The sequence below is a fragment of the Mercenaria mercenaria genome, chromosome 3 (assembly GCF_021730395.1).
Source record: "Mercenaria mercenaria strain notata chromosome 3, MADL_Memer_1, whole genome shotgun sequence".
NCBI lineage: Eukaryota > Metazoa > Mollusca > Bivalvia > Venerida > Veneridae > Mercenaria > Mercenaria mercenaria.
In genome coordinates, this window is record NC_069363.1 from 11,418,203 (window position 1) to 11,439,227 (window position 21,025).

General features: G+C 36.3%; 1 protein-coding gene across 10 annotated transcripts in view; it reads left to right on the forward strand.

Annotated features, from left to right (window-relative positions):
* Nucleotides 1-16,919: 16,919 nt before the first annotated feature.
* Nucleotides 16,920-21,025, forward strand: part of LOC123525920 (brefeldin A-inhibited guanine nucleotide-exchange protein 1-like) — a 100,045-nt gene continuing 95,939 nt past the window's right edge. For 4 of the 10 annotated variants that reach the window (XM_053537864.1, XM_053537863.1, XM_053537867.1 and 1 more), the window contains exon 1: nucleotides 16,920-17,152. In XM_053537864.1, the coding sequence (XP_053393839.1) occupies nucleotides 17,056-17,152 (97 nt within the window). In that variant the 5' untranslated portion in view covers nucleotides 16,920-17,055. The remainder of the gene's footprint in view (nucleotides 17,153-21,025) is intronic. The other 6 variants (XM_053537871.1, XM_053537868.1, XM_053537869.1 and 3 more) reach the window with 3 other exon arrangements.

Here is a 21,025-nt window from a genome sequence, read left to right on the forward strand (position 1 = left end):
TTTTCAGACACCTGAAAAATGCTTAAAATTAAGATTTTCAACACATTTCACCGTTTTTCATCGGAACATTATGCATAAATTGCTAAAACTAATTTCCTTTCGTGCCTCATAAGGACTCCAACAAAGACCTTAGGTGACCAAATAATGGCTCAAGTGCATCGTTTCGGCACAGAATACAGCAGTATCTAAGCACCAAAACATGATTCAATTTCGTGATGAGGCCTCCTTGGAAGTATGCCGTCGGCATCCTGAAAATCCGTCCGCAAGTTTATATTTATTTTATTTGGAAATAAATACCAGCAATATATCTACATGGCATAACTTATCCTCAAGTCCTTCTAGACGTTGTAAATTACAGCGGGTCCATTTCAGACTCCTGAAAAAATGCTTAAAGTTACGATTGTCAACATGTTTTACCGTTCTTCATCAGCACATAATGCATAAATTGCTAAAACTGATTTCATTTCGTATCTTATAAAGACCCTAAGGTGACCGAATCTTGGCTGTAGTGCATCGTTTCTGCGCAGAATACAGCAGTAAATGAGCACCAAAACATCATCCAATTTCCAAATTCTTTTGACGTACATCGTCGACATCCTGGAAATCCTTCGGCAATACAGTATGTACTATTATTTCGACATTTATATCAGAAACATATCCACATGGTTCAATGCATCCTCTAGCCCTCCTGAAAGCTACAGCAGTAACAATTTTAAGGATTCCAGCCGTTTTTAGAACATCTGATCAAAGAACTATAAAATACATTTTTATAGCTCTTTGATCTGCACCTATTACTTGATGTCCACCACGCCGAGGGATGCGGCTGACACAAAGGTCAGAAATCAATAACGATGAGTAGTGGTGTTAGTCTTTTAAGCTGTATTTTTTCACTTCGACTTTCCATGAAAATATTCTGGTGCAAGCATACGTGTAAATGCCTTAACACATTATATAATTAATCCTGGTGACCAACTTTGCGAAATAAAGAAGTATTCAGCTGTTTAAATTGGACGTTTATCAAAATTGATGCGAAAATCATATTCAACGGCCCCATTCGAAGTGTTTACAAAATATTTTGATCGGATTTACCTCACTAGTCACGCGATCAATCATTTGGGGATAATCATGGAAAGTTTCAAGTATGTCCGTACGTCTACACCGACGTTCTGACCCTCCAAAGGGACCCGGATATAGTCACGCATGATAAACTTCACCGCAGAGGGCATTTTTAAATGATGCCTATCCCGCCGAGGAGTCAAAATATAGGATACCGTTTACGGCAGAGGAAAATTTGGTGTAAAAACGTCTATTTTGGCTGTTTGTTTCGCTTTTGGGACTTGGGAGGTCATGGAATCATTTGCAGTATGCATTGTTTATACTTATGTTTAATAATGGGCCATTTTCAATGGCGAACACCGCTGTAACAGTGTTAATCAATCTAGATTGAACTTCTATCTATCTCCGACATTGCATACTATCTACTACATGTATAGATTGGTTCTGCTGCTGTAAATGTTCATTTTGTAAATTCATTTTTGTTTCAATTTCTTTTATGATGAAATATACAGAAATAATGATATCTTAAGTCCTGGTACTTGCGTACTTGCAGGATTCAGTGTTGAAGTTACGGTTGATATTAGATATTAAATCGTTTTGCATTTCTTATATACAGCTTTCATTTAAATACACATCTGATCATATAGTTTATAATACATTTTTAAAGTTGTCAAGAGAGATCGATCAGACACGTCAAACGATTAATCATCTGGGGATAACCCTGGAAAGTTTCAAGTCTGTCCGTACGTTTACACCGACGTTCTGACCCTCCAAAGGGACCCGGGTATAGTCACGTATGATAAACTTTACCGCAGAGGGCATTTTTGAAAATCGCCTATTATTAAACATAAGTATAAACAATGCATACTGCAAATGATTCCATGACCCCCAAGTCCTAAAAGCGAAACAAACAGCCAAAATAGACGTTTTTACACCAAATTTTTCCTCTGCCGTAAACGGTATCCTATATTTTGACTCCTCGGCGGGATGGGCATCATTTAAAAATGCCATCTGCGGTAAAGTTAGTCCTGGCTTCCAAAACTCTAAATGCCGCTTTTTTATATTTTATTTTTTTCATAGTTGCGGCTTTAGAGTTTTGGACCAGGCCTACTATGAAACCATACCAAAATAAAAAGTTGTCCAACTTTTCGTCGCAAACGTAGTCAACTGAAATTTTGAACGAAGATGTATGGATATCTTGATAAAGTAATCACTTCTGCATCAGTTAACACCATTTATCAAATTCTGGAAGCAAATCTTACAATAAAATCGCCGATTTTTACAAGTCACTGCTAGATCAGCATTATTTCGGCGGCCATTGTTGAATAGCTACAACGAGATTCTCGCATGACGTAACAGCGCGAGCCGCTAAAAATACACATGTAGAGTCTCTAGAGCACCTTGTAAACAAAAGAAATGATTTATACATACAAGTTTTCTAAAGGATTTATCTATGAAAGTAATAATTCAAATCAATTTCAATAAAAAATAACCATTTTCCCAAGTTTTTGTGCCACCGGGATGCTGATGCAACTTCAAATACGAAGCGGCACATGTGAGTGCTCTCTTAGCGGTTCGCGCGGGTGAAAGGTCAGTCTCGTATTTCAAAGAGCAAGATGGCGGCGTAAAGTAAACGTTTCAGACCAGTTCGAAATTGTCAGGTAGTTCTGCCATCAATTATGGGTTTTAATGCGTAAAATTTGGCACAATGGTAGATTTTACTATATATTAACTGATCAGGAAGTGCTGCTGCCGATTTCTTTTAAAATGTACAAACGCGAGCGTGTCAGATTTCTGGCACGATTATTGGTATGATTTCCCTGCGCAGTGCACTTCAGCTCTCCCGTCAAAATCCAGTATATAAACCGAGAGAGCTGAAGATCTTAAGCTACGGTAAAGTTTATCATGCGTGACTATACCCGGGTCCCTTTGGAGGGTCAGAACGTCGGTGTAGACGTACGGACAGACTTGAAACTTTCCAGGATTATCCCCAGATGATTGATCGCTTGACTAGTGAGGTAAATCCGATCAAAATATTTTGTAAACACTTCGAATGGGGCCGTTGAATGGCATACACTTATTTGTGGAATGGAATGAGATACTTATTCCATTCCATTCCATTTCACTATCTCCTTCCATTCCATTCCATTCCAAAATATACTGATTTGTTTACATCTTTAGGTCATATCTCATTGCCATTTGTAACAGATTGACAAACCAAAGTTCAACTTTAGGTAAAATTGGTTCATTAAACTGTTGGACAATCTCAAGGGATATCTCTTGCAGAAATTTATCTCACAGTTATTGTTATTGTTATATTTGAAATTATTCAGATGGCTATATTATTGTTGTTTTGCCAGAAATAACAAGGTCATTAGGTCATTAGATTCTTTTTGGGGTCTGATTTTATTTGATTAGGGGGTGGGGGTGGGGGTGGAATAGGGATCGAGTGATATCAGAATGGATTATTTGTTTTGCTTTGAAACATTAAAAAATAGGGCCAAGTTATTTATTCTGATGTTCATTTGGAGCGCTGGTCCCTCCTGGCGGGGGGGGGGGGGGGGTTCAATTCCTAATCCGGGTCGGAGCATTTCCCATGGCATTTAGTCAGGGAGTTTCTTCACCCCCTACCTCTGTTCCAATAAGGGAAATTGTTACTTCGTATAGGAAATTGTGCACCAAGTGCTGGTAAACTGCGGTAGCTTGCCCAAAAACGTATTGATATGAATGAAAAAAAGTTGAATCAGGGCGTTAAACTCCAAAACACAAACCACAACTCATTTGGATCCAAAGCCAGACATTTTTATTCAATTTGAACTTATACAGAGTACTGTGTAGGTGATGACACGAAAAATGGTATGACAAGATTAGATCCCACAGCTTCAGACTACTTGTCAAGACTGCATCATACTCTAAGTACGCTAGTTTGCCCTTGACATGCATGATTCCAATTAAATATTCTGGGACATTACCAAAATGAATGGAATGGAATGGAATGGAATGAGATACTGGAATGGAATGGAATGGAATAAGTATCTCATTCCATTCCACAAATAAGTGTATGCCCCGTTGAATATGATTTTCGCATCAATTTTAATAAACGTCCAATTTAAACAGCTGAATTCTTCTTTATTTCGCAAAGTTGGTCACCAGGATTAATTATATAATATGTTAAGGCATTTACACGTATGATTGCACCAGAATATTTTCATGGAAAGTCGAAATGAAAAAATACAGCTTAAAAGACTAACACCACTACTCATCGTTATTGATTTCTGACCTCTGTGGCAGCCGCATCCCTTGGCGTGGTGGACATCAGGTAATAGGGTGTGAATATCTTCACTTTTCTTTCCAGTTAAATTGTTTATAAGAACGTTAACCAGTGTCCTAGTAACTGCCAGCATTTAAATATTACAAAGAACAGCAGCTTAAATTTCTCCTATAACTTATGTGATACCAGCAGTTAAATGGTTTACAAGTCTCATTTATGTTTCTGCTAGCAGTTATGTAGTCTATTAAAGCAGTTTACGAGACTCCTGTCACTTCCAGCAGTGAATTGACCAATGAAAGCAGTTTGTGTTTCTGTCAGCAGTCAAATGGTTTATAGGACCACTATACTAGTTTTCTACATGTAACTACCAGCAAAATGGGCATGTTCTAATCTCTGGCCTGGCCTGGCCTGGCCTGGCCTGGCCCGATGAGCTCTATTTTCGACTGGGCCGGGCCAGGCCAGGCCAGGCCAGGCTAGATTTTATTATACATAGAGAAATGAATGGCATAAAATCTAAATATACAATTACAATAGCAGGCAGTATTAACCTGCATTGTTTACTTGCTGCATGTCAACCAGTCCTCTGGAGAATCATTAATTAGCCGTGATTCATCTTATTTGAAATACATATTTGCACTGAAGAAAATGGTGTAACTAAATGATAACTACCCATTTTTTCTGTAATCAAATTATTTAAAGTCAACTTTAACACTTGGTTTTAAAACTAATGGCTAATTTCATTGATAAGTTTACCTGCTGCAATATAACTGAATATTTACATGCACTGAGAACACATCTGTTTGGGAATTGTAATTACAGGTTGTGTCCCTACTATCCTTAGCTGACCTTTTAACTGTTCAGTTGAACTTTTAATGTATTTGGTTTAGTTGAGCTGATAGAGTAATGAAAATAATATTTATTAATTGTGGGACTTCTAACTCATTGTCAGGGTGTTGGCATTTTAGATTATTGATATTTTTCTTGCACAAAAAAAAATAATGGTGCATTGTGTTTATGTTATTTCTAAGTGATATATTTCATGCTAAAAGATGCTCTTGAGCCTGTTTCACAAGACTTTGTATGATTTTTTTCCCACATACTTAGATCAATATAAAAACAATCTTACAAAAATATCCAGTATGTGTATAACCTAAACTACAAAATTTATATATCGCTTCCCCGCACCATACTGTCCCAGGTTCTAGAACGGAGGTAGCATTATTTTAGAAATTAATAGTTGTTGTCCGTTAGTATTGACAGGTGCCACTCTTTATTTTACATCATATTTGTAACCTGAAAATATCTAAATTGACCAAAATAACATGCAAAGTTTACCGGCATGTTCTAATCTCTGGCCTGGCCTGGCCCGGCCTGGCCTGGCCTGGCCTGGCCCGATGAGCCCAATTTTCGACTGAGCCGGGCCAGGCCAGGCCAGGCCAGGCCATAGATTTCAATTTCGTAAAAGGTGAAAGTGATTTTTATAGCATCTTTAAAATCTGACTTTTGGAATAAGTTTGGATATTTCAGACATTATATAAATACATTTTGAACTCCCACTCTGTAAAATTATACACCTGGGAATAAGCCTGTAGCTAACACAACTATTATGTCTAATTTAAAGGTGATGCCTGATTAATTGTTATGACTATTATCAGGGGATCTCCACCTCAATTGACTCTTGACTGGTGGCTTGGTTTTCCCCCAATTGAATAAGCTAACTAAGTTTATTATTTTGTCTATTGAGGATTATTTAGTATTGTCCGAAATTATTGAACTAGCACTCAAGAATATTCCATATGCTTCCGTAATAAATCGGTGCCCAACATAAATAAAAATATAAATATTGAAAACCAAATAAAATATAAACATTTCTTTACTGCCAGGTTGTACATGCAGATAAAGTTGTGCTGACAAAACGTTCAGCTACCAATCTCGGGACTGTAAGTTCGAAATCAAGACCTGTTTGACCATTTTCATTATCTTTTTTTTTTAATTTCCTCTGTAAACTTAGAATGCAGGAAAATTGTCACTTATCGTGATTTATTGTTCATTTATTGAAAGAAATACACAAGTATTTGACATTCTTCTACATACAAGTTATTACCATAAAATGTTGTAAGAATAAAACCAATATCAATAAAAGGACATTATATTGATTTAATGAAAACAATCTGAATTGAAATCGAACCCATGGTATATAACATGTGTGAAAGTCGCAGAACTTATCACTACGCCACTGTGTCATTGGTAAACTTTGCATGTTATTTTGGTCAATTTAGATATTTTCAGGTTACAAATATGGTGTAAAATAAAGAGTGGCACCTGTCAATACTAACGGACAACAACTTTCAATTTCTAAAATAATGCTACCTCCGTTCTAGAATCTGGGATAGTATGGTGCGGGGAAGCGATATATAAATTTTGTAGTTTAGGTTATACATATACTGAATATTTTTGTAAGATTGTTTTTATATTGATCTAAGTATGTGGAAAAAAAATCCTACAAAGTTTTGTGAAACAGGCTCAAGAGCATCTTTTAACATTAAATATATCACTTAGAAATAACATAAACACAATGCACCATTATTTTTTTGTGCAAGACAAATATCAATAATCTAAAATGCCAACACCCTGACAATGAGTTAGAGGTCCCACAATGAATATTATTTTCATTACTCTTCCATAAATTGAACATCAGCTTAACTAAACCAAACACATTAAAAGTTCAACTGAACAGTTAAAAGGTCAGCTAAGGATAGTAGGGACACAACCTGTAATTACAATTCCCAAAGAGATGCATGCAAATATTCAGTTATATTCCAGCAGGTAAACTTATCAATGAAATTAGCCATTAGTTTTAAAACCAAACTTGTGTTAAAGTTGACTTTAAATAATTTGATCACAGAAAAAAATGGGTAGTTATCATTTAGTAAAACTATTTTCTTCAGCGCAAATCTGTATTTCAAATAAGATGAATGATGGCTAAGTAATGATTCTCCAGGGGACTGGTTTCTCATTTTGTTTGACATGCAGCAAGTAAACAATGCAGGTGAATACTGCCTGCTCTTGTAATTGTATATTTAGATTTCATATCATTCATTTCTCTATGTACAATAAAATCTGGCCTGGCCTGGCCTGGCCCAGTCGAAAATTGGGCTCATCGGGCCAGGCCAGGCCAGGCCAAGCCGGGCCAGGCCAGGCCAGAGATTAGAACATGCCATGTATACCAATGGCACAGTGGCGTAGTGATAAGTTCTCCGACTTTCACACATGTTACCGTGGGTTCGATTTCAAATCAGATTGTTTTCATTAAATCAATATAATGTCATTTTATTGATATTGGTTTTATTCTTACAACATTTTATGGTAATAACTTGTATGTAGAAGAATGTCAAATACTTGTGTATTTCTTTCAATAAATGAACAATAAATCACGATAAGTGATAATTTTCCTGCATTCTAAGTTTACAGAGGAAATTTAAAAAAAAATGATAATGAAAATGGTCAAATAGGTGTTTCGAACTTACAGTCCCGAGATTGGTAGCTGAACGTTTTGTCAGCACAGCTTTATCTGCATGTACGACCTGGCAGTAAAGAAATGTTTATATTTTATTTGGTTTTCAATATTTATATTTTTATTTATGTTTGGGCACAATTTTTTTTTTTACGGAAGCATACAAAATATATTCTTGAGTGCTAGTTCAATAATTTCGGACAATACTAAATAATCCTCAATAGACAAAATAATAAAATTAGTTAGGTTATTCAATTTAGGGAAAACCAAACCACCAGTCAAGGGTCAATTGAGGTGGAGATCCCCTGATAATAGTCGTAACAATTAATCAGGCATCGCCTTTAAATTAGACATAATAGTTATGTTAGCTACAGGCTTATTCCCAGGTGTATAATTTTACAGAGTGGAAGTTCAAAATGTATTTATATAATGTCTGAAATATCCAAACTTATTCCAAAAGTCAGACTTTAAAGATGCTATAGAAATCACTTTCACGAAATTGAAATCTATGGCCTGGCCTGGCCTGGCCTGGCCTGGCCCGGCTCAGTCGGAAATTGGGCTCATCGGGCCAGGCCAGGCCAGGCCAGGCCAGGCCGGGCCAGGCCAGGCCAGAGATTAGAACATGCCAGCAAAATGCCCCCAAAATTTTCTCAGACTCGCAATTTTTGTGAAACTGTTCTCTCTAAATAAATGATTCTCCTGGGAATTCCTGCCATCGTGCCAATAAGATCTGGTCTAGAGTAACAAAAGAGGTCACGAAATGTCTTCTTCAATGGGCAAATACCAGTAAGTACAATGACAATAATATTTATTTATTATTGTTGTTATTATTAATATTCTTGATCCAGTCAGTAATACACTTTTTAAACAGTAATAATTTTAAAATAGGCCTAATAATTAAAAAGAATACAAACATATAGAATATAATTCTTGTATATGTACATGTACTTATAAGTGATATTCTTTATGAAATAACAGTAGGCTTATATATCAAAATAATAAATAATTCGATATAGTGAAGAATTATGAAGATAAAGGTTAGAATTATACATTTATATATGTCAAAGGGAGAAAAGGACGAATTCAGCAGTGACTTCGAAACCAAGTCAGAAAATGAAACTTCACTGTTTTTCTTTAACACTAATTTGTTAGGAAATAAAAATTAATTTTGAAAGAAATTATGAAATGGAAATAATTTAATTCTGAAACAAATGTTACTGAAAATAAAAAGAAAACATTAATTCACAAAATTCAATATAAAAAGATTATAAAAATGGATACATTAGATTTATTATAACACACAAAAAAGGGGATTCTCAAACATACATTTTTTATTTATTGAATGTAAATAGAATAAATAAATTTTGATGTTTACATTAACACCAAGTGGACAATAAATGATTAATATTTTGTTCCCAAATAATTACTTTTCATTACATATATTGGAACAGTACAAGTACATTCTAACAAGTAAGAGAACTAAGTATTGGTATTTTTTTTCTTTGTTTCCCTTCTTGGCAGCATATGCACCCACTTGTGTCCCCTGCTATCCTTAGCTGACCTCTTAATTACTCAGATGAACTTTAAAGTCATGCTCAATACTGTATATTTCTTTGACATTGGGCTAACGATCCCATGACCTTGAGCCCATACCATCTCATCCCACAGGCCCATCCCACGAGCCCATCCCAGGTTTTCCAGGCTGCCCTAAGGGCATACTACAGTATACATGACGTGTGTAACGGATTAATTAAGGCTGCTAATGTCGGCAATTTACGGGTGGGCGGAGTGAAAAAAAAATGGGCACTTTAAGAGTTTCGGGCGGCAGTTACGGCAAGTGGGCGGGGCTTAAAAGGGCCTGGCGCTGCGCCAGGCTAAATAGCACTAGATGAAACACTAAAATAGTTTCTTCTGGTTCACATTCATAACCATAACGATACAGAAACACAAAAGAATTTACATTGGCGGATTCCTCCTGATTCTCAAACAAATCTCTTTCAATAATGACAAATGAACTCGTTTCGCCATAGAACTGGCTGTTTCTCATTGGCTGATACATATCACGTGGTACATAAAATAAACAACCACAAGTAGGTCAACATTTCATAATGATTGATAATTACAGATATATGACTACTGCAAACGTCTCAAAATTGCCTTCTGTCTATTTATCTATCTATCTATCTATCTATCTAATAATGTCAACTCCTCTTTCGAGTGTTATAGACATGGGGTGCGCGTCGACTTATTAGTTACGGTGAAAGAGTTGTAAAAGACTGATGGATCCAACATTAGCTAAGGTGAGAATAGGCTAAAAGAATGTTGGCATTGTGTGGTTAGCAAGAACAGGCATTCGAAAGATAAAGATAAAAACATTGCTCTCTGGTCTAGTACTGTGTGGTTGCCACAGCCACCTTGAAGGCATCAAGGTCAGGGATGGCAACTATATGGCTAGGCAGGTTGTATCACAATACAACTGAGTGTGGAAAGAATGAAAAACTGTGGTAATCAGAGGTGACCTGTACTTGTCTGAAACTATATACGGGTGCATCTGTCTAGAAAATCTAGATGATACTTGAATGTAACTCGGGAGATTGATGGCAACAAGATGATGGTAGATTTTATAAAACATTATAAGGCGAGAATCCAATCTTCTATGTTCTAGAGAGCGCAGTCTTCCCTGCATTTCAGTAACACTGGAGAGAGGTGAGAAGTGAGAAATCACCTCTTACCCATCGAAGTGCACGACGCTGAACCATTTCTATTTTATGTGTGTTTGCTTGGGATTACGGGTGCCAGATGGTAGATGCATATTCCAACTGTGGACGGACAAGAGTTTTGTATGCTAATATTTTGACGTTTTCGTTGGTTGTTGTGACGTTTCGTTTTATAAAGCCAAGAGTTTTATTAGCATTTGAAGATATTCTAGTGATACATGTATGTGTATTCCAACTTAAATCTGTTGTTACGTCAACATCAAGATATTTTGCACTGGGAACTGATTCTAAAATACGTACATGGAGTAAATATTTGGTTTTGATGACAGTCTTTTTTTTATTTATTTATTTTATTTTATTTTTTTTTTGATATGTGTAGTACCTGGCATTTAGAAGGATCTTCCTGGAGGATTTTGCTGTCATTGGGAGAATTTATAGTAAGGTAGACCGCAGTATCGTCGGCAAAGAGTCGGACTTGAGATTTGATTGAAGATGGGAGATCATTAATATAAATTAGGAAGTACAGAGGTCCTAGGAGGGAATCTTGTGGAACACCAGATGTCACAGGTACTTCTTTGGAATCGTCGCCTTCCAAGACTGTCAAGTAGAAATCCCTCAGACCACTTGAGGATTTGTGGAGAAACACCATAATCTTGAAGTTTTAGAAGAAGTTTAAAGTGACTGACCTTATCAAAAGCCTTACTGAAATCTAACAGAATCAAGTCAGTTTGCTTACGATTATAAATGTTTTAATCAGCTCATCTGTTAGCTCAATCAGTTGTGTCTCACAAGATCTCTTGTCACGAAAGCCATGTTGGAGGTCATAAAGAATGTTATGAAAGATGAGCAGAGACATTGGAGGCAACTATGTGTTCTAGTGTTTTACACAGTAAGCAAGTTACTGATATAGGCCGATAATTTGCCGGGTCACTGGGGTCTCTTTTTTTGGATAGCGGGCAAACAAAAGCCCTTGTCCAGTCTGCTGGAACAGTGCCTGAGGAGATAGATTTTTGGAATATTACCACCAGAACATCAACAATTTCATCCCGAAATTCCTCGAGAACAATTGGGTGAATACGGTCTGGTCCTGCAGCTTTGTCTGGCTTTAGGTTAGCTAGTAATTTGAGAACACCCATTCTATCGATAGAAATTTCAGACATTATGGGATATTGGAAATGTTTAGAAGGATATAGGCTTCTAAGTTTTTGAAGGCATTTTTTTTCAGTGAAAGTGGTGATTTGTTGGTGAATACCGATTGAAACTGATTATTTAATAAATTTGCTTTATCTGTATTGTTTGATTTCAGGATTTCTGAAACTGGGTTTTTAAGAGGGGACACACTCTGTGAGTCTTATTTGGAGTTTTTGATCAAAGAATATAACTTCTTTGTTGCACATCTGTTTGCAGCACCATGATCAGGGTCTTTGTTACTGGTAATGTCAAGGATATTTTCTAAGTACTGAATGTGTGCGTTTTTAATTTTGTTTTTAATGATTGTTTTGAGTGTTTTAAATTTGTTTCATATGGTAGAGTTAGGCTGGGACTTTTTCATTTTCTGATAAAGTTTGTCACGTTTATGTATAAGTTTCTTGATCTCTTTTTAATAGTAATCACTGGAAGAGCTCTTTTGCAACCAACCTTCTTGATAGGAACAAACTTAGAAATACCACATTTGATTGCCTGTGTAAACCTAGCCCATATCACGTCAACTGAATGAGTATCTGAATCCTGCAATATAAATTGTTTTGATTGGGTCACGAAGTCTCTAAAATCTGACAATTTGTTTTTTGTAGAGATGTATATTTCGAGGTTTTTGTTTATGTTTTGTCTTACATTTACAGTAGTTGATATGTCATGGTCACCAATGCCAGGCAAGATATTAACTCTGTTGACAAATGTTGGGTTTGCGGTCAGGAAGAGATCTAGGATGTTGTCTTGTCTGGTGTCTTCAGAAACCATTTGGGTCATATTATGGTCATTTTATAATATCAAGGAATTTGTCATATACCATGGTTGAACAAAGGCATGGATTGATAGACGGTGTATGATCAGGATCCCAGCTAAGCTTCGGAAAGTTGAAATCGCCAAGAATCAATTTATTACCCTCAAGAGTTTATATGTCAGGCCCAAAGATTTTTCTAGTTCAAGGATGCTATGAATGTCAGACTCATGTGGCCTGTAATATGATGCAACATACAGTGGTTTGCAACCACTGACTTCTAGTTTGACCCAAACAATTTCACAGTCTGTTTTGAGTTGGGGTTGTTCTGACGCCAATAAGTTTGATTAAACAAGCAGAAAGACCCCATCGCCTTTACCTTTTAGGCAATCATTACGAAAAACTGTATAGCCCAAATCAGGAGAGAATATTTCATTGTTGTAATGCTCCTTTTTCAGCCATGATTCTGTGCCAGCAACGATATCAGCTTTTTAACACTGAGTAAGATTTTGAAACTCGAGCTTTTTGTTGACGATTGATTGGCAATTTACACAGAGAATTTTTAGTTTGTTGACAAATGTTTTGTTTTTAGGACCAGGTTTTGAATTTTGTGATGTTTTGTTGTCATCCTGGAGAGAGTTGAAGCTGTTGTATGAAGATACAGAAAGAATGCTAGAGATATTTGTGAGATTTAGGTTTTCACATGATTTGCATATCCAAACAAAGGAAGTGTCATTTTCTACTAGCTGCTGGTAACACCTGGGATCAAGATTTTGGCAGGATATGTGGTACCACGTTGAACAATTTTCACATTCAACAGCAGGGTCGTTGTCTAGCACTTCTACACCACAAGAGCCACAAGGAAATTCAGGACCTGTGTTGGACTCAATGTCAGATGAAATTGAGATATGAAGAATTGCAATATGGAATAAAGATTTGTTTTTATTACTACTAACTGGTAAAGAACGATGAAATTCCAGTCTCGATCTCATCACCTGAGAAACTAATGCTGAGGAGAGCACGTATTCGGATGATAAGTGATTTGTCTTGTAAGATCTTGGATACACAAACCTCACATGTGGATCATAGTGAGGAGTTTTGGTCAAGTTCAGGACAAATGACAACAACAAGAATTGCAGTAAATACCTTTAAACATGATGTTTTGTTTACACCGGAAGTAGCTGAAAAAACGACAGTCAGCGGAGTGAGAACTTCTCACAGGTAAGAAAATTTACCTGTTTTCGCTTTTAATCTCTTTTTTTAAAACTTTATGAATGAAAACTTGTCAAAGCTACCTTAGAATGTCAAAACAAACCAAGAACCACCAGATCTGATCAGTTTGCAACGTTTTAGAAGCTATTTTTGAAGAACGAAATCAAGATTAAGATTATTAATAATAATAATGTATGTTATAGTTTTTCGCATTTATGCTTGGTGACATAGAATACTTGCACCGAAAATTGTGACACGAACATACTGATAACAGTGTACCATTTGAACCAACTTTCCCCCAGTGTCGCCCACCTCCCTACCCTAGAGCAGTTCAGTGCTGCAGTTTGCAGCTTAGAACATGCCTCGCCCTAGTTATCCTGCAAACTCAAGTTTTAACCATTTTATATCACCAAATTTATTTTTAGTTTCTTCAGCTCTAAATTTTTATCGCTATATTCTTTCTCTTTCTGATTTAATGCGCAAAACGTCTACGTTCCCGCAAGGGGTTTGACGTCAACGGCAGATAGATAGATAACTCTTCCCACTTTACCTTTTTAATTAAAGTAAGAGTTCAGCACTTCATGGTTTTAATGTATTGTCACATTGGAATAAAGTTTATTTTACAGTAACTTCGAAATTCCTTAGAAATAATATCACGTACCCCACCCACCTAATTCAAACTTTCAAAATAGCATAGTCCTTAAGGCCATGGTTATTTTGAAATTATAACACATATCTTTGAAAAAAGTTCCGATCTTTCATCATTTGTTTGGTTGGTGTATGTTTACAAATTTAATGTTAGTAGGCCATCATGACCAAGAAACCGTGTAAAGTGATAATTTTGATGACACATTGGTTTTATTTTGTAATTGTGAGTGATCGTTACGTGATCAGAAAGATTGGACACTGGCATGTTATAAAAAAAGTGATGCTTTATTTAGATTAGAGAGTGAATCGCACTAAACAATAAGGAATTCTAAGGTAAAATACTCCTTTTATTTCGTTCACTGAATTCTAATGTAAAATACTCCTTTTCTTTCGTTCACATGTCGGACATATCTTTGTAAAAAATCGGTGCACGTGTGATTTGTGTAACACAGTTTAAAGACGTTTTCTTAGAAAACTAACGCTCAGCTCATTTACACTGACATATCCTTGATTGATGAATATATAGATATTAGAGACTTACGGTACCAAATACTTACACCGAAAATTCCTATGCATTTTCTTCTAGTGTACTGTTGGGACATGCATTTGAGTGTCATTGATACTTTATAATTTACTCGGAGATACATTTTTTATTTTGATTAGTTTCTCTTTGACTCCCGTGCATTTCTCGCGTTGTTATGACAATTTCAGTTTTACATAGATTTTTGCATTGTCGAAATAGCATAGGCCTTAAGCAGTTTTAATTTACTCAATTATGATCCTAATATAAGTTTTGATAAGTTTTTGATAGCCCATGAGGAAAAACAAAACATAATACATGGCAGGGCAGTGTTTAACAAATGCATACACGTGGATGCATTGGTCGAGAGGGCTGAAGACGCTTTCCTACGGAGATGAAGGCCCCTGGTTCGAATCCTGGCTACTCCCATTGCGGTGTGTCTTTGGGCAAGGCACTTTATCACGATTGCCGCAGACGACCCAGCTGTAAATGGATACCAGCAAATTGCTGGGGGTGAGGTATAATGGATTGGTTTTAAATGTTCTTAATATTCGCAGAAAAGCCCTATAGAGCTTATATTAATTGTTTCACAAAGCGACGGTAAATAAAACTTACCTTTACCTTTACAATGATATAGTTCATCGGAGAAGCTATACAATAAATTGTATATCAATTACAAACATATCAATCATTTAAGAACACATGATGATACAAAAATAATGATTTCATTAAAGTGATATAAATCAGTGCTTAACAGAACTTACTAGTGTCACATTTTGAATATTACACATGTTACAGAAATTATATATATATGCGAATGAATCTCCACAGATCTGACTGGAAAACACGCAAATTCAATCGGTCGCCGGTAGCTGAACATTTTAACATGGAGGGTCACACCTTTGCGGATATCCTACTATGTTGCATTGAATTCAATGACAGATGGACGGATAAGCAAAGAAAGGAAAGAGAAACCTACTGGATCCGCCGTCTCAACACCTTACAACCTATAGGCATCAATAAGGGAGACTAGATTAGCCTGCTGAAGCATTATTTTCCCCACTAAGATTAAAAACACAGATACTAGTAGTTCATTTTAGCAGATATTAAATCACTTCAGGCAGTCGGACATAGTTTTTAATTAACATCGACCACAACATAGATTTTCTTTTTCCGCTACCTTCTCTGTTGAAAACGGCGTTAAACACAAAACCAACGAACGAAATCCTCAGGAAAAATACTGGGAACCAATCAAAAACGCTCTATTTTTATAAAACCGCTATTTTTATTTATCACTCATTCTGTTGATCGATATGTTCATTGAGCATTTATATATCGAACTATACAGGCGGTATTTACGCCGTTGCTGTGTTGTTTTGATTTATGCTACCCTTGAAAAAGGCTTTTTTAAAAAGCCGAAAGCTCTCGGGTTTATAATTAAACTTTTGACACTGTTTGAACATATATTTTTTCTCATACTCTCTCTCTATATATATATTTTAAAAAAAAAATCCAAACCAATATTACATCTAAAAAGAAAAGATCAACACAATCATGTTTTCGTCATTCTATTGCATATTATACATAGTATCCTTTATAGTTTAAACATATTTTATTGCAAACGATACATGTTTATTTTAACATCTATAGATTTATGAAAATTTGAAAAGCATGTTACGTAATGTATATCCTTTATAGTTGTCTCTAAATGGCTTAAATGAATACACCATTTGTCAAATAAACCAATATCTTTTAACCTACTGTACATTTCATAGAATGGGATCGAAATGTCCAAGGAATTGAAATGTCTTGGGGTCGAAATGTCTTTCAAGCCCAGATTAAAACCGTACTGGAGACGGCTTTTATCAATTTTGAAAACTTTACGGAGTAAATATTTTGCTTCGAAGTAAATCGAATATAGTTATTAACATTTTGCAGAATAAAGATATACTGAAATAAAGATAACACGATTAATGTACATAGTATTTTTTTCTTTAAGTTTCGATGTCGGTATTGAGTAAAAAATTATTTACTTTTTGACAGGTTGTATGATGATCACGTGACACAAATATGGTGGATGACATGCAACCGGATGGAAAGCAACAAGTTTAGACAATTTGTGTTTTTGTGTGCCAATTATATATAGGTTTGGTTACACAATATTTATATATCTTAACAATGTTTCTCACGCGTGCACTTGAGAAGATTTTAAGTGACAAGGAAATAAAAAAGGCACATCACTCTCAGCTGAAAAAAGCCTGTGAGGTGGCACTAGGTGAGTTTGATTGTTTGAATCACAACCAGAAATAGAATTCATAGAAAAAATCTGCTGTCTTTTCTATATGAAATATAAGCTGTTTACCTAACAGGAAAACACAATCATTTTAGATATTTCTCCCAAATTCCAAAAAAATTGACCTTTCAGATCAGCAAACAGTAATCACAGGGCCCACGCTGTCGTTCGCCACTTGAGCCATTTGGCGAATCTGCGATGACAGTGGCGAAGAAAAATCGCGAGTGGCGAAAATGAAAAAATGTTCGTAATTTGGACCGCCATTTTGTTTCAGACGTTCTAAATCGTAACCTCCGAGAAATTATGTTAAAAAACAGTTGACTGGTTCCGATAATTTTACCTTATAAAATTAACTTATTTCGGGATAGTACTACCCAGTCTCAATTTACTTTACATATAACAATGTGTAATAAACATCTTGACACATGAGAAGATGCAATTTGCAATCAATTAGCAACCGATTATCGGGTTAAAATAATCATTTTGTTTCGTTGTCATTACGGCAGATTAAATGATTGATGCCTTTAATTTCCATGGATCAAATAATTAATAAATAAATCGGCAAAATAATGAATGGTTTGATGAATTTTTTAACGTTGTCGCCACCGTCAGACAGTATCTTAGTCACAGGCACGGGTCCAGTGTATTTTTTGTTTAATATAAAAATCCTTTTTTTTCACACAAATATACTTTTTATATGTTAGTCAAATGAAAAAAAAAATGATGACAAAAAATCCGGTCACAATATCATACACGACACTGTGACCGGATTTTTGTCATCATTTTTTTTCATTTGACTAACAGTAACATATAGAAAGCATATTTGTGTGAAAAAAGGTTGTTTTTTTATATTAATCAAAAAAAAAAAAATACACTGGACCTGTGTCTGTGATCTTAGTAAGCAATTAGTAAAGGTGTTTGCCAAGTTTTTTTGAATGTCTTTAAAAGTTAGGAATGGATTTGAAATGTAATCCTGTATCAGGGTAGATTTCTCGGAAGCACAGAGCACCAAAAACACAGCCCCCGGGCCATGCATTTACATAGTAGGCCCACAACAAAAAGAAGCTGTAATGGAAAACTATTTCGGACAGGTTGATTCAAACATCCAACAACATTTTAAAATACAAAACTTGCTTTAGAGGTATACCCACTTTCATTCAAAAGTCCCCCTATATAGCTAGAATATCACCATTTGCTTATGGGAAGTAACAAAAACTTTCAACGCGCTGCGGGAAGGGAAACCTCTCCAGCACCCTCCTTACCGTTTCCGAGAAAAAGGGTGGCTCCAACTTCGAAGGACACTTTCGAAAGACTCAAATTAGCTTAAGCAACGAAAATCAATGAAAGAGTAATTAAAACTCTCGTTTTACAATGCGCAAATTTATTTCAAATATAGAAAATTATCTTTCTTAGTCAAATTTTCAAAATCAAAATTATTTGGGAATTTTGTTAACGCATTATAATGCTTAAGCAAACTTCTATGACAATGTGTTTCTTGTAAAGTTTACTTAAAATAACAATTTGTTTCAATGAATAAATAATGCGACTGTTAAAATTATTGTTTTTAGCTCGACTATTCATAGAATAGCAGAGCTATTGGACTCGCCCATGCGTCGGCGTCCGCGTCCGCGTCCCGATTTGGTTAAGTTTTTGTATGTAAGCTGGTATCTCAGCAACCACTTGTGGGAATGGATTGAAACTTCACACACTTATTCACTGTGATAAACTGACTTACATTGCACAGGTTCCATAACTCTGTTTTGCTTTTTTACAAAATTATGCCCCTTTTTTGACTTAGAAATTTTTGGTTAAGGTTTTGTATGTAAGCTGGTATCTCAGTAACCACTTGTGGGAATGGATTGAAACTTCACACACTTATTTACTGTGATAATCTGACTTACATTGCACAGGTTCCATAACTCTATTTTGCCTTTTCACAAAATTATGCCCCTTTTTCAACATAGAAATTTTTGGTTAAGTTTTTGTATGTAAGCTGGTATCTCAGTATCCACTAATGGGAAAGGATTGAAACTTCACACACTAGTTCACTGTCATGATATGACATGCAGTGCAAAGGGTCAATAACTCAACTTTGCATTTTACAAAATTATGCCCCTTTTTCAACTTAGGAGTTTTTGGGTTAAATTCTTATATGTAAGCTGGTATCAGTACCCACTAATGGGAATGGATTGAAACTTCATACACTTGTCCACTGTCATGAGCTGATAAGCACTATGCAGGTTCCATAACCCTATTTTACTTTTTTACTAAATTATGCCCCTTTTTCGACTTTCTTATTCATTCAAGCGACAAGGCTGTTAAATAGTCGAGCGTTGCTGTCCTCCGACAGCTCTTGTTAATTTAATAATTATGATTTCATGTTTTTTCAACAGTTTGTCTTTCAAACGAGAGACAGTGTTTAGATCTAGAGACTGTCTCTCAATCCTGGTAATTATGTCTCCCCCAGGAGACATATTGTTTTTGCCCTGTCCGTCCGTCCTTCCGTCCGTCCGTCCGTACGTCACACTTCATTTCCGAGCAATAACTGGAGAACCATTTGACCTAGAACCTTCAAACTTCATAGGGTTGTAGGGCTGCTGGAGTAGACGACCCCTATTGTTTTTGGGGTCACTCCGTCAAAGGTCAAGGTCACAGGGGCCTGAACATTGAAAACCATTTCCGATCAATAACTAGAGAACCACTTGACCCAGAATGTTGAAACTTCATAGGATGGTTGGTCATGAAGAGTAGATGACCCCTATTGATTTTGGGGTCACTCTGTCAAAGGTCAAGGTCACAGGGGCCTGAACATTGAAAACCATTTCCGATCAATAACTAGAGAACCACTTGACCCAGAATGTTGAAACTTCAAAGGATGATTGGTCATGAAGAGTAGATGACCCCTATTGATTTTGGGGTCACTCCGTCAAAGGTCAAGGTCACAGGGGCCTGAACATTAAAAACCATTTCCGATCAATAACTAGAGAACCACTTGACCCAGAATGTTGAAACTTCATAGGATGATTGATCATGAAGAGTAGATGACCCGTATTGATTTTGGGGTCACTCTGTCAAAGGTCAAGGTCACAGGGGCCAGAACATTGAAAACCATTTCCGATCAATAACTAGAGAACCACTTGACCCAGAATGTTGAAACTTCATAGGATGATTGGTCATGAAGAGTAGATGACCCCTATTGATTTTGGGGTCACTCCGTCAAAGGTCAAGGTCACAGGGGCCTGAACATTGAAAACCATTTCCGATCAATAACTAGACAACCACTTGACCCAGAATGTTGAAACTTCATAGGATGATTGATCATGAAGAGTAGATGACCCCTATTGATTTTGGGGTCACTCTGTCAAAGGTCAAGGTCACAGGGGCCAGAACATTGAAAACCATTTCCGATCAATAACTAGAGAACCACTTGACCCAGAATGTTGAAACTTCATAGGATGATTGGTCATGAAGAGTAGATGACCTCTATTGATTTTGGGGTCACTCCGTCAAAGGTCAAGGTCACAGGGGCCTGAACATTGAAAACCATTTCCGATCAATAACTAGAGAACCACCTGACCCAGAATGTTGAAACTTCATAGGATGATTGTACATGCAAAGTAGATGACCCCTATCGATTTTGGGGTCACTCCATTAAAGGTCAAGGTCACAGGGACCTGAACATTGAAAACCATTTCCGGTCAGTAACTTGAGAACCACTTGACCAAGAATGTTGAAACTTAATAGGATGATTGATCATAAAGAGTAGATGACCCCTAACGATTTTGGGGTCACTCTGTGAAAGGTCAAGGTCACAGGGGCCCGAAGCTTTGAAAACCATTTCCGGTCAGTTACTTG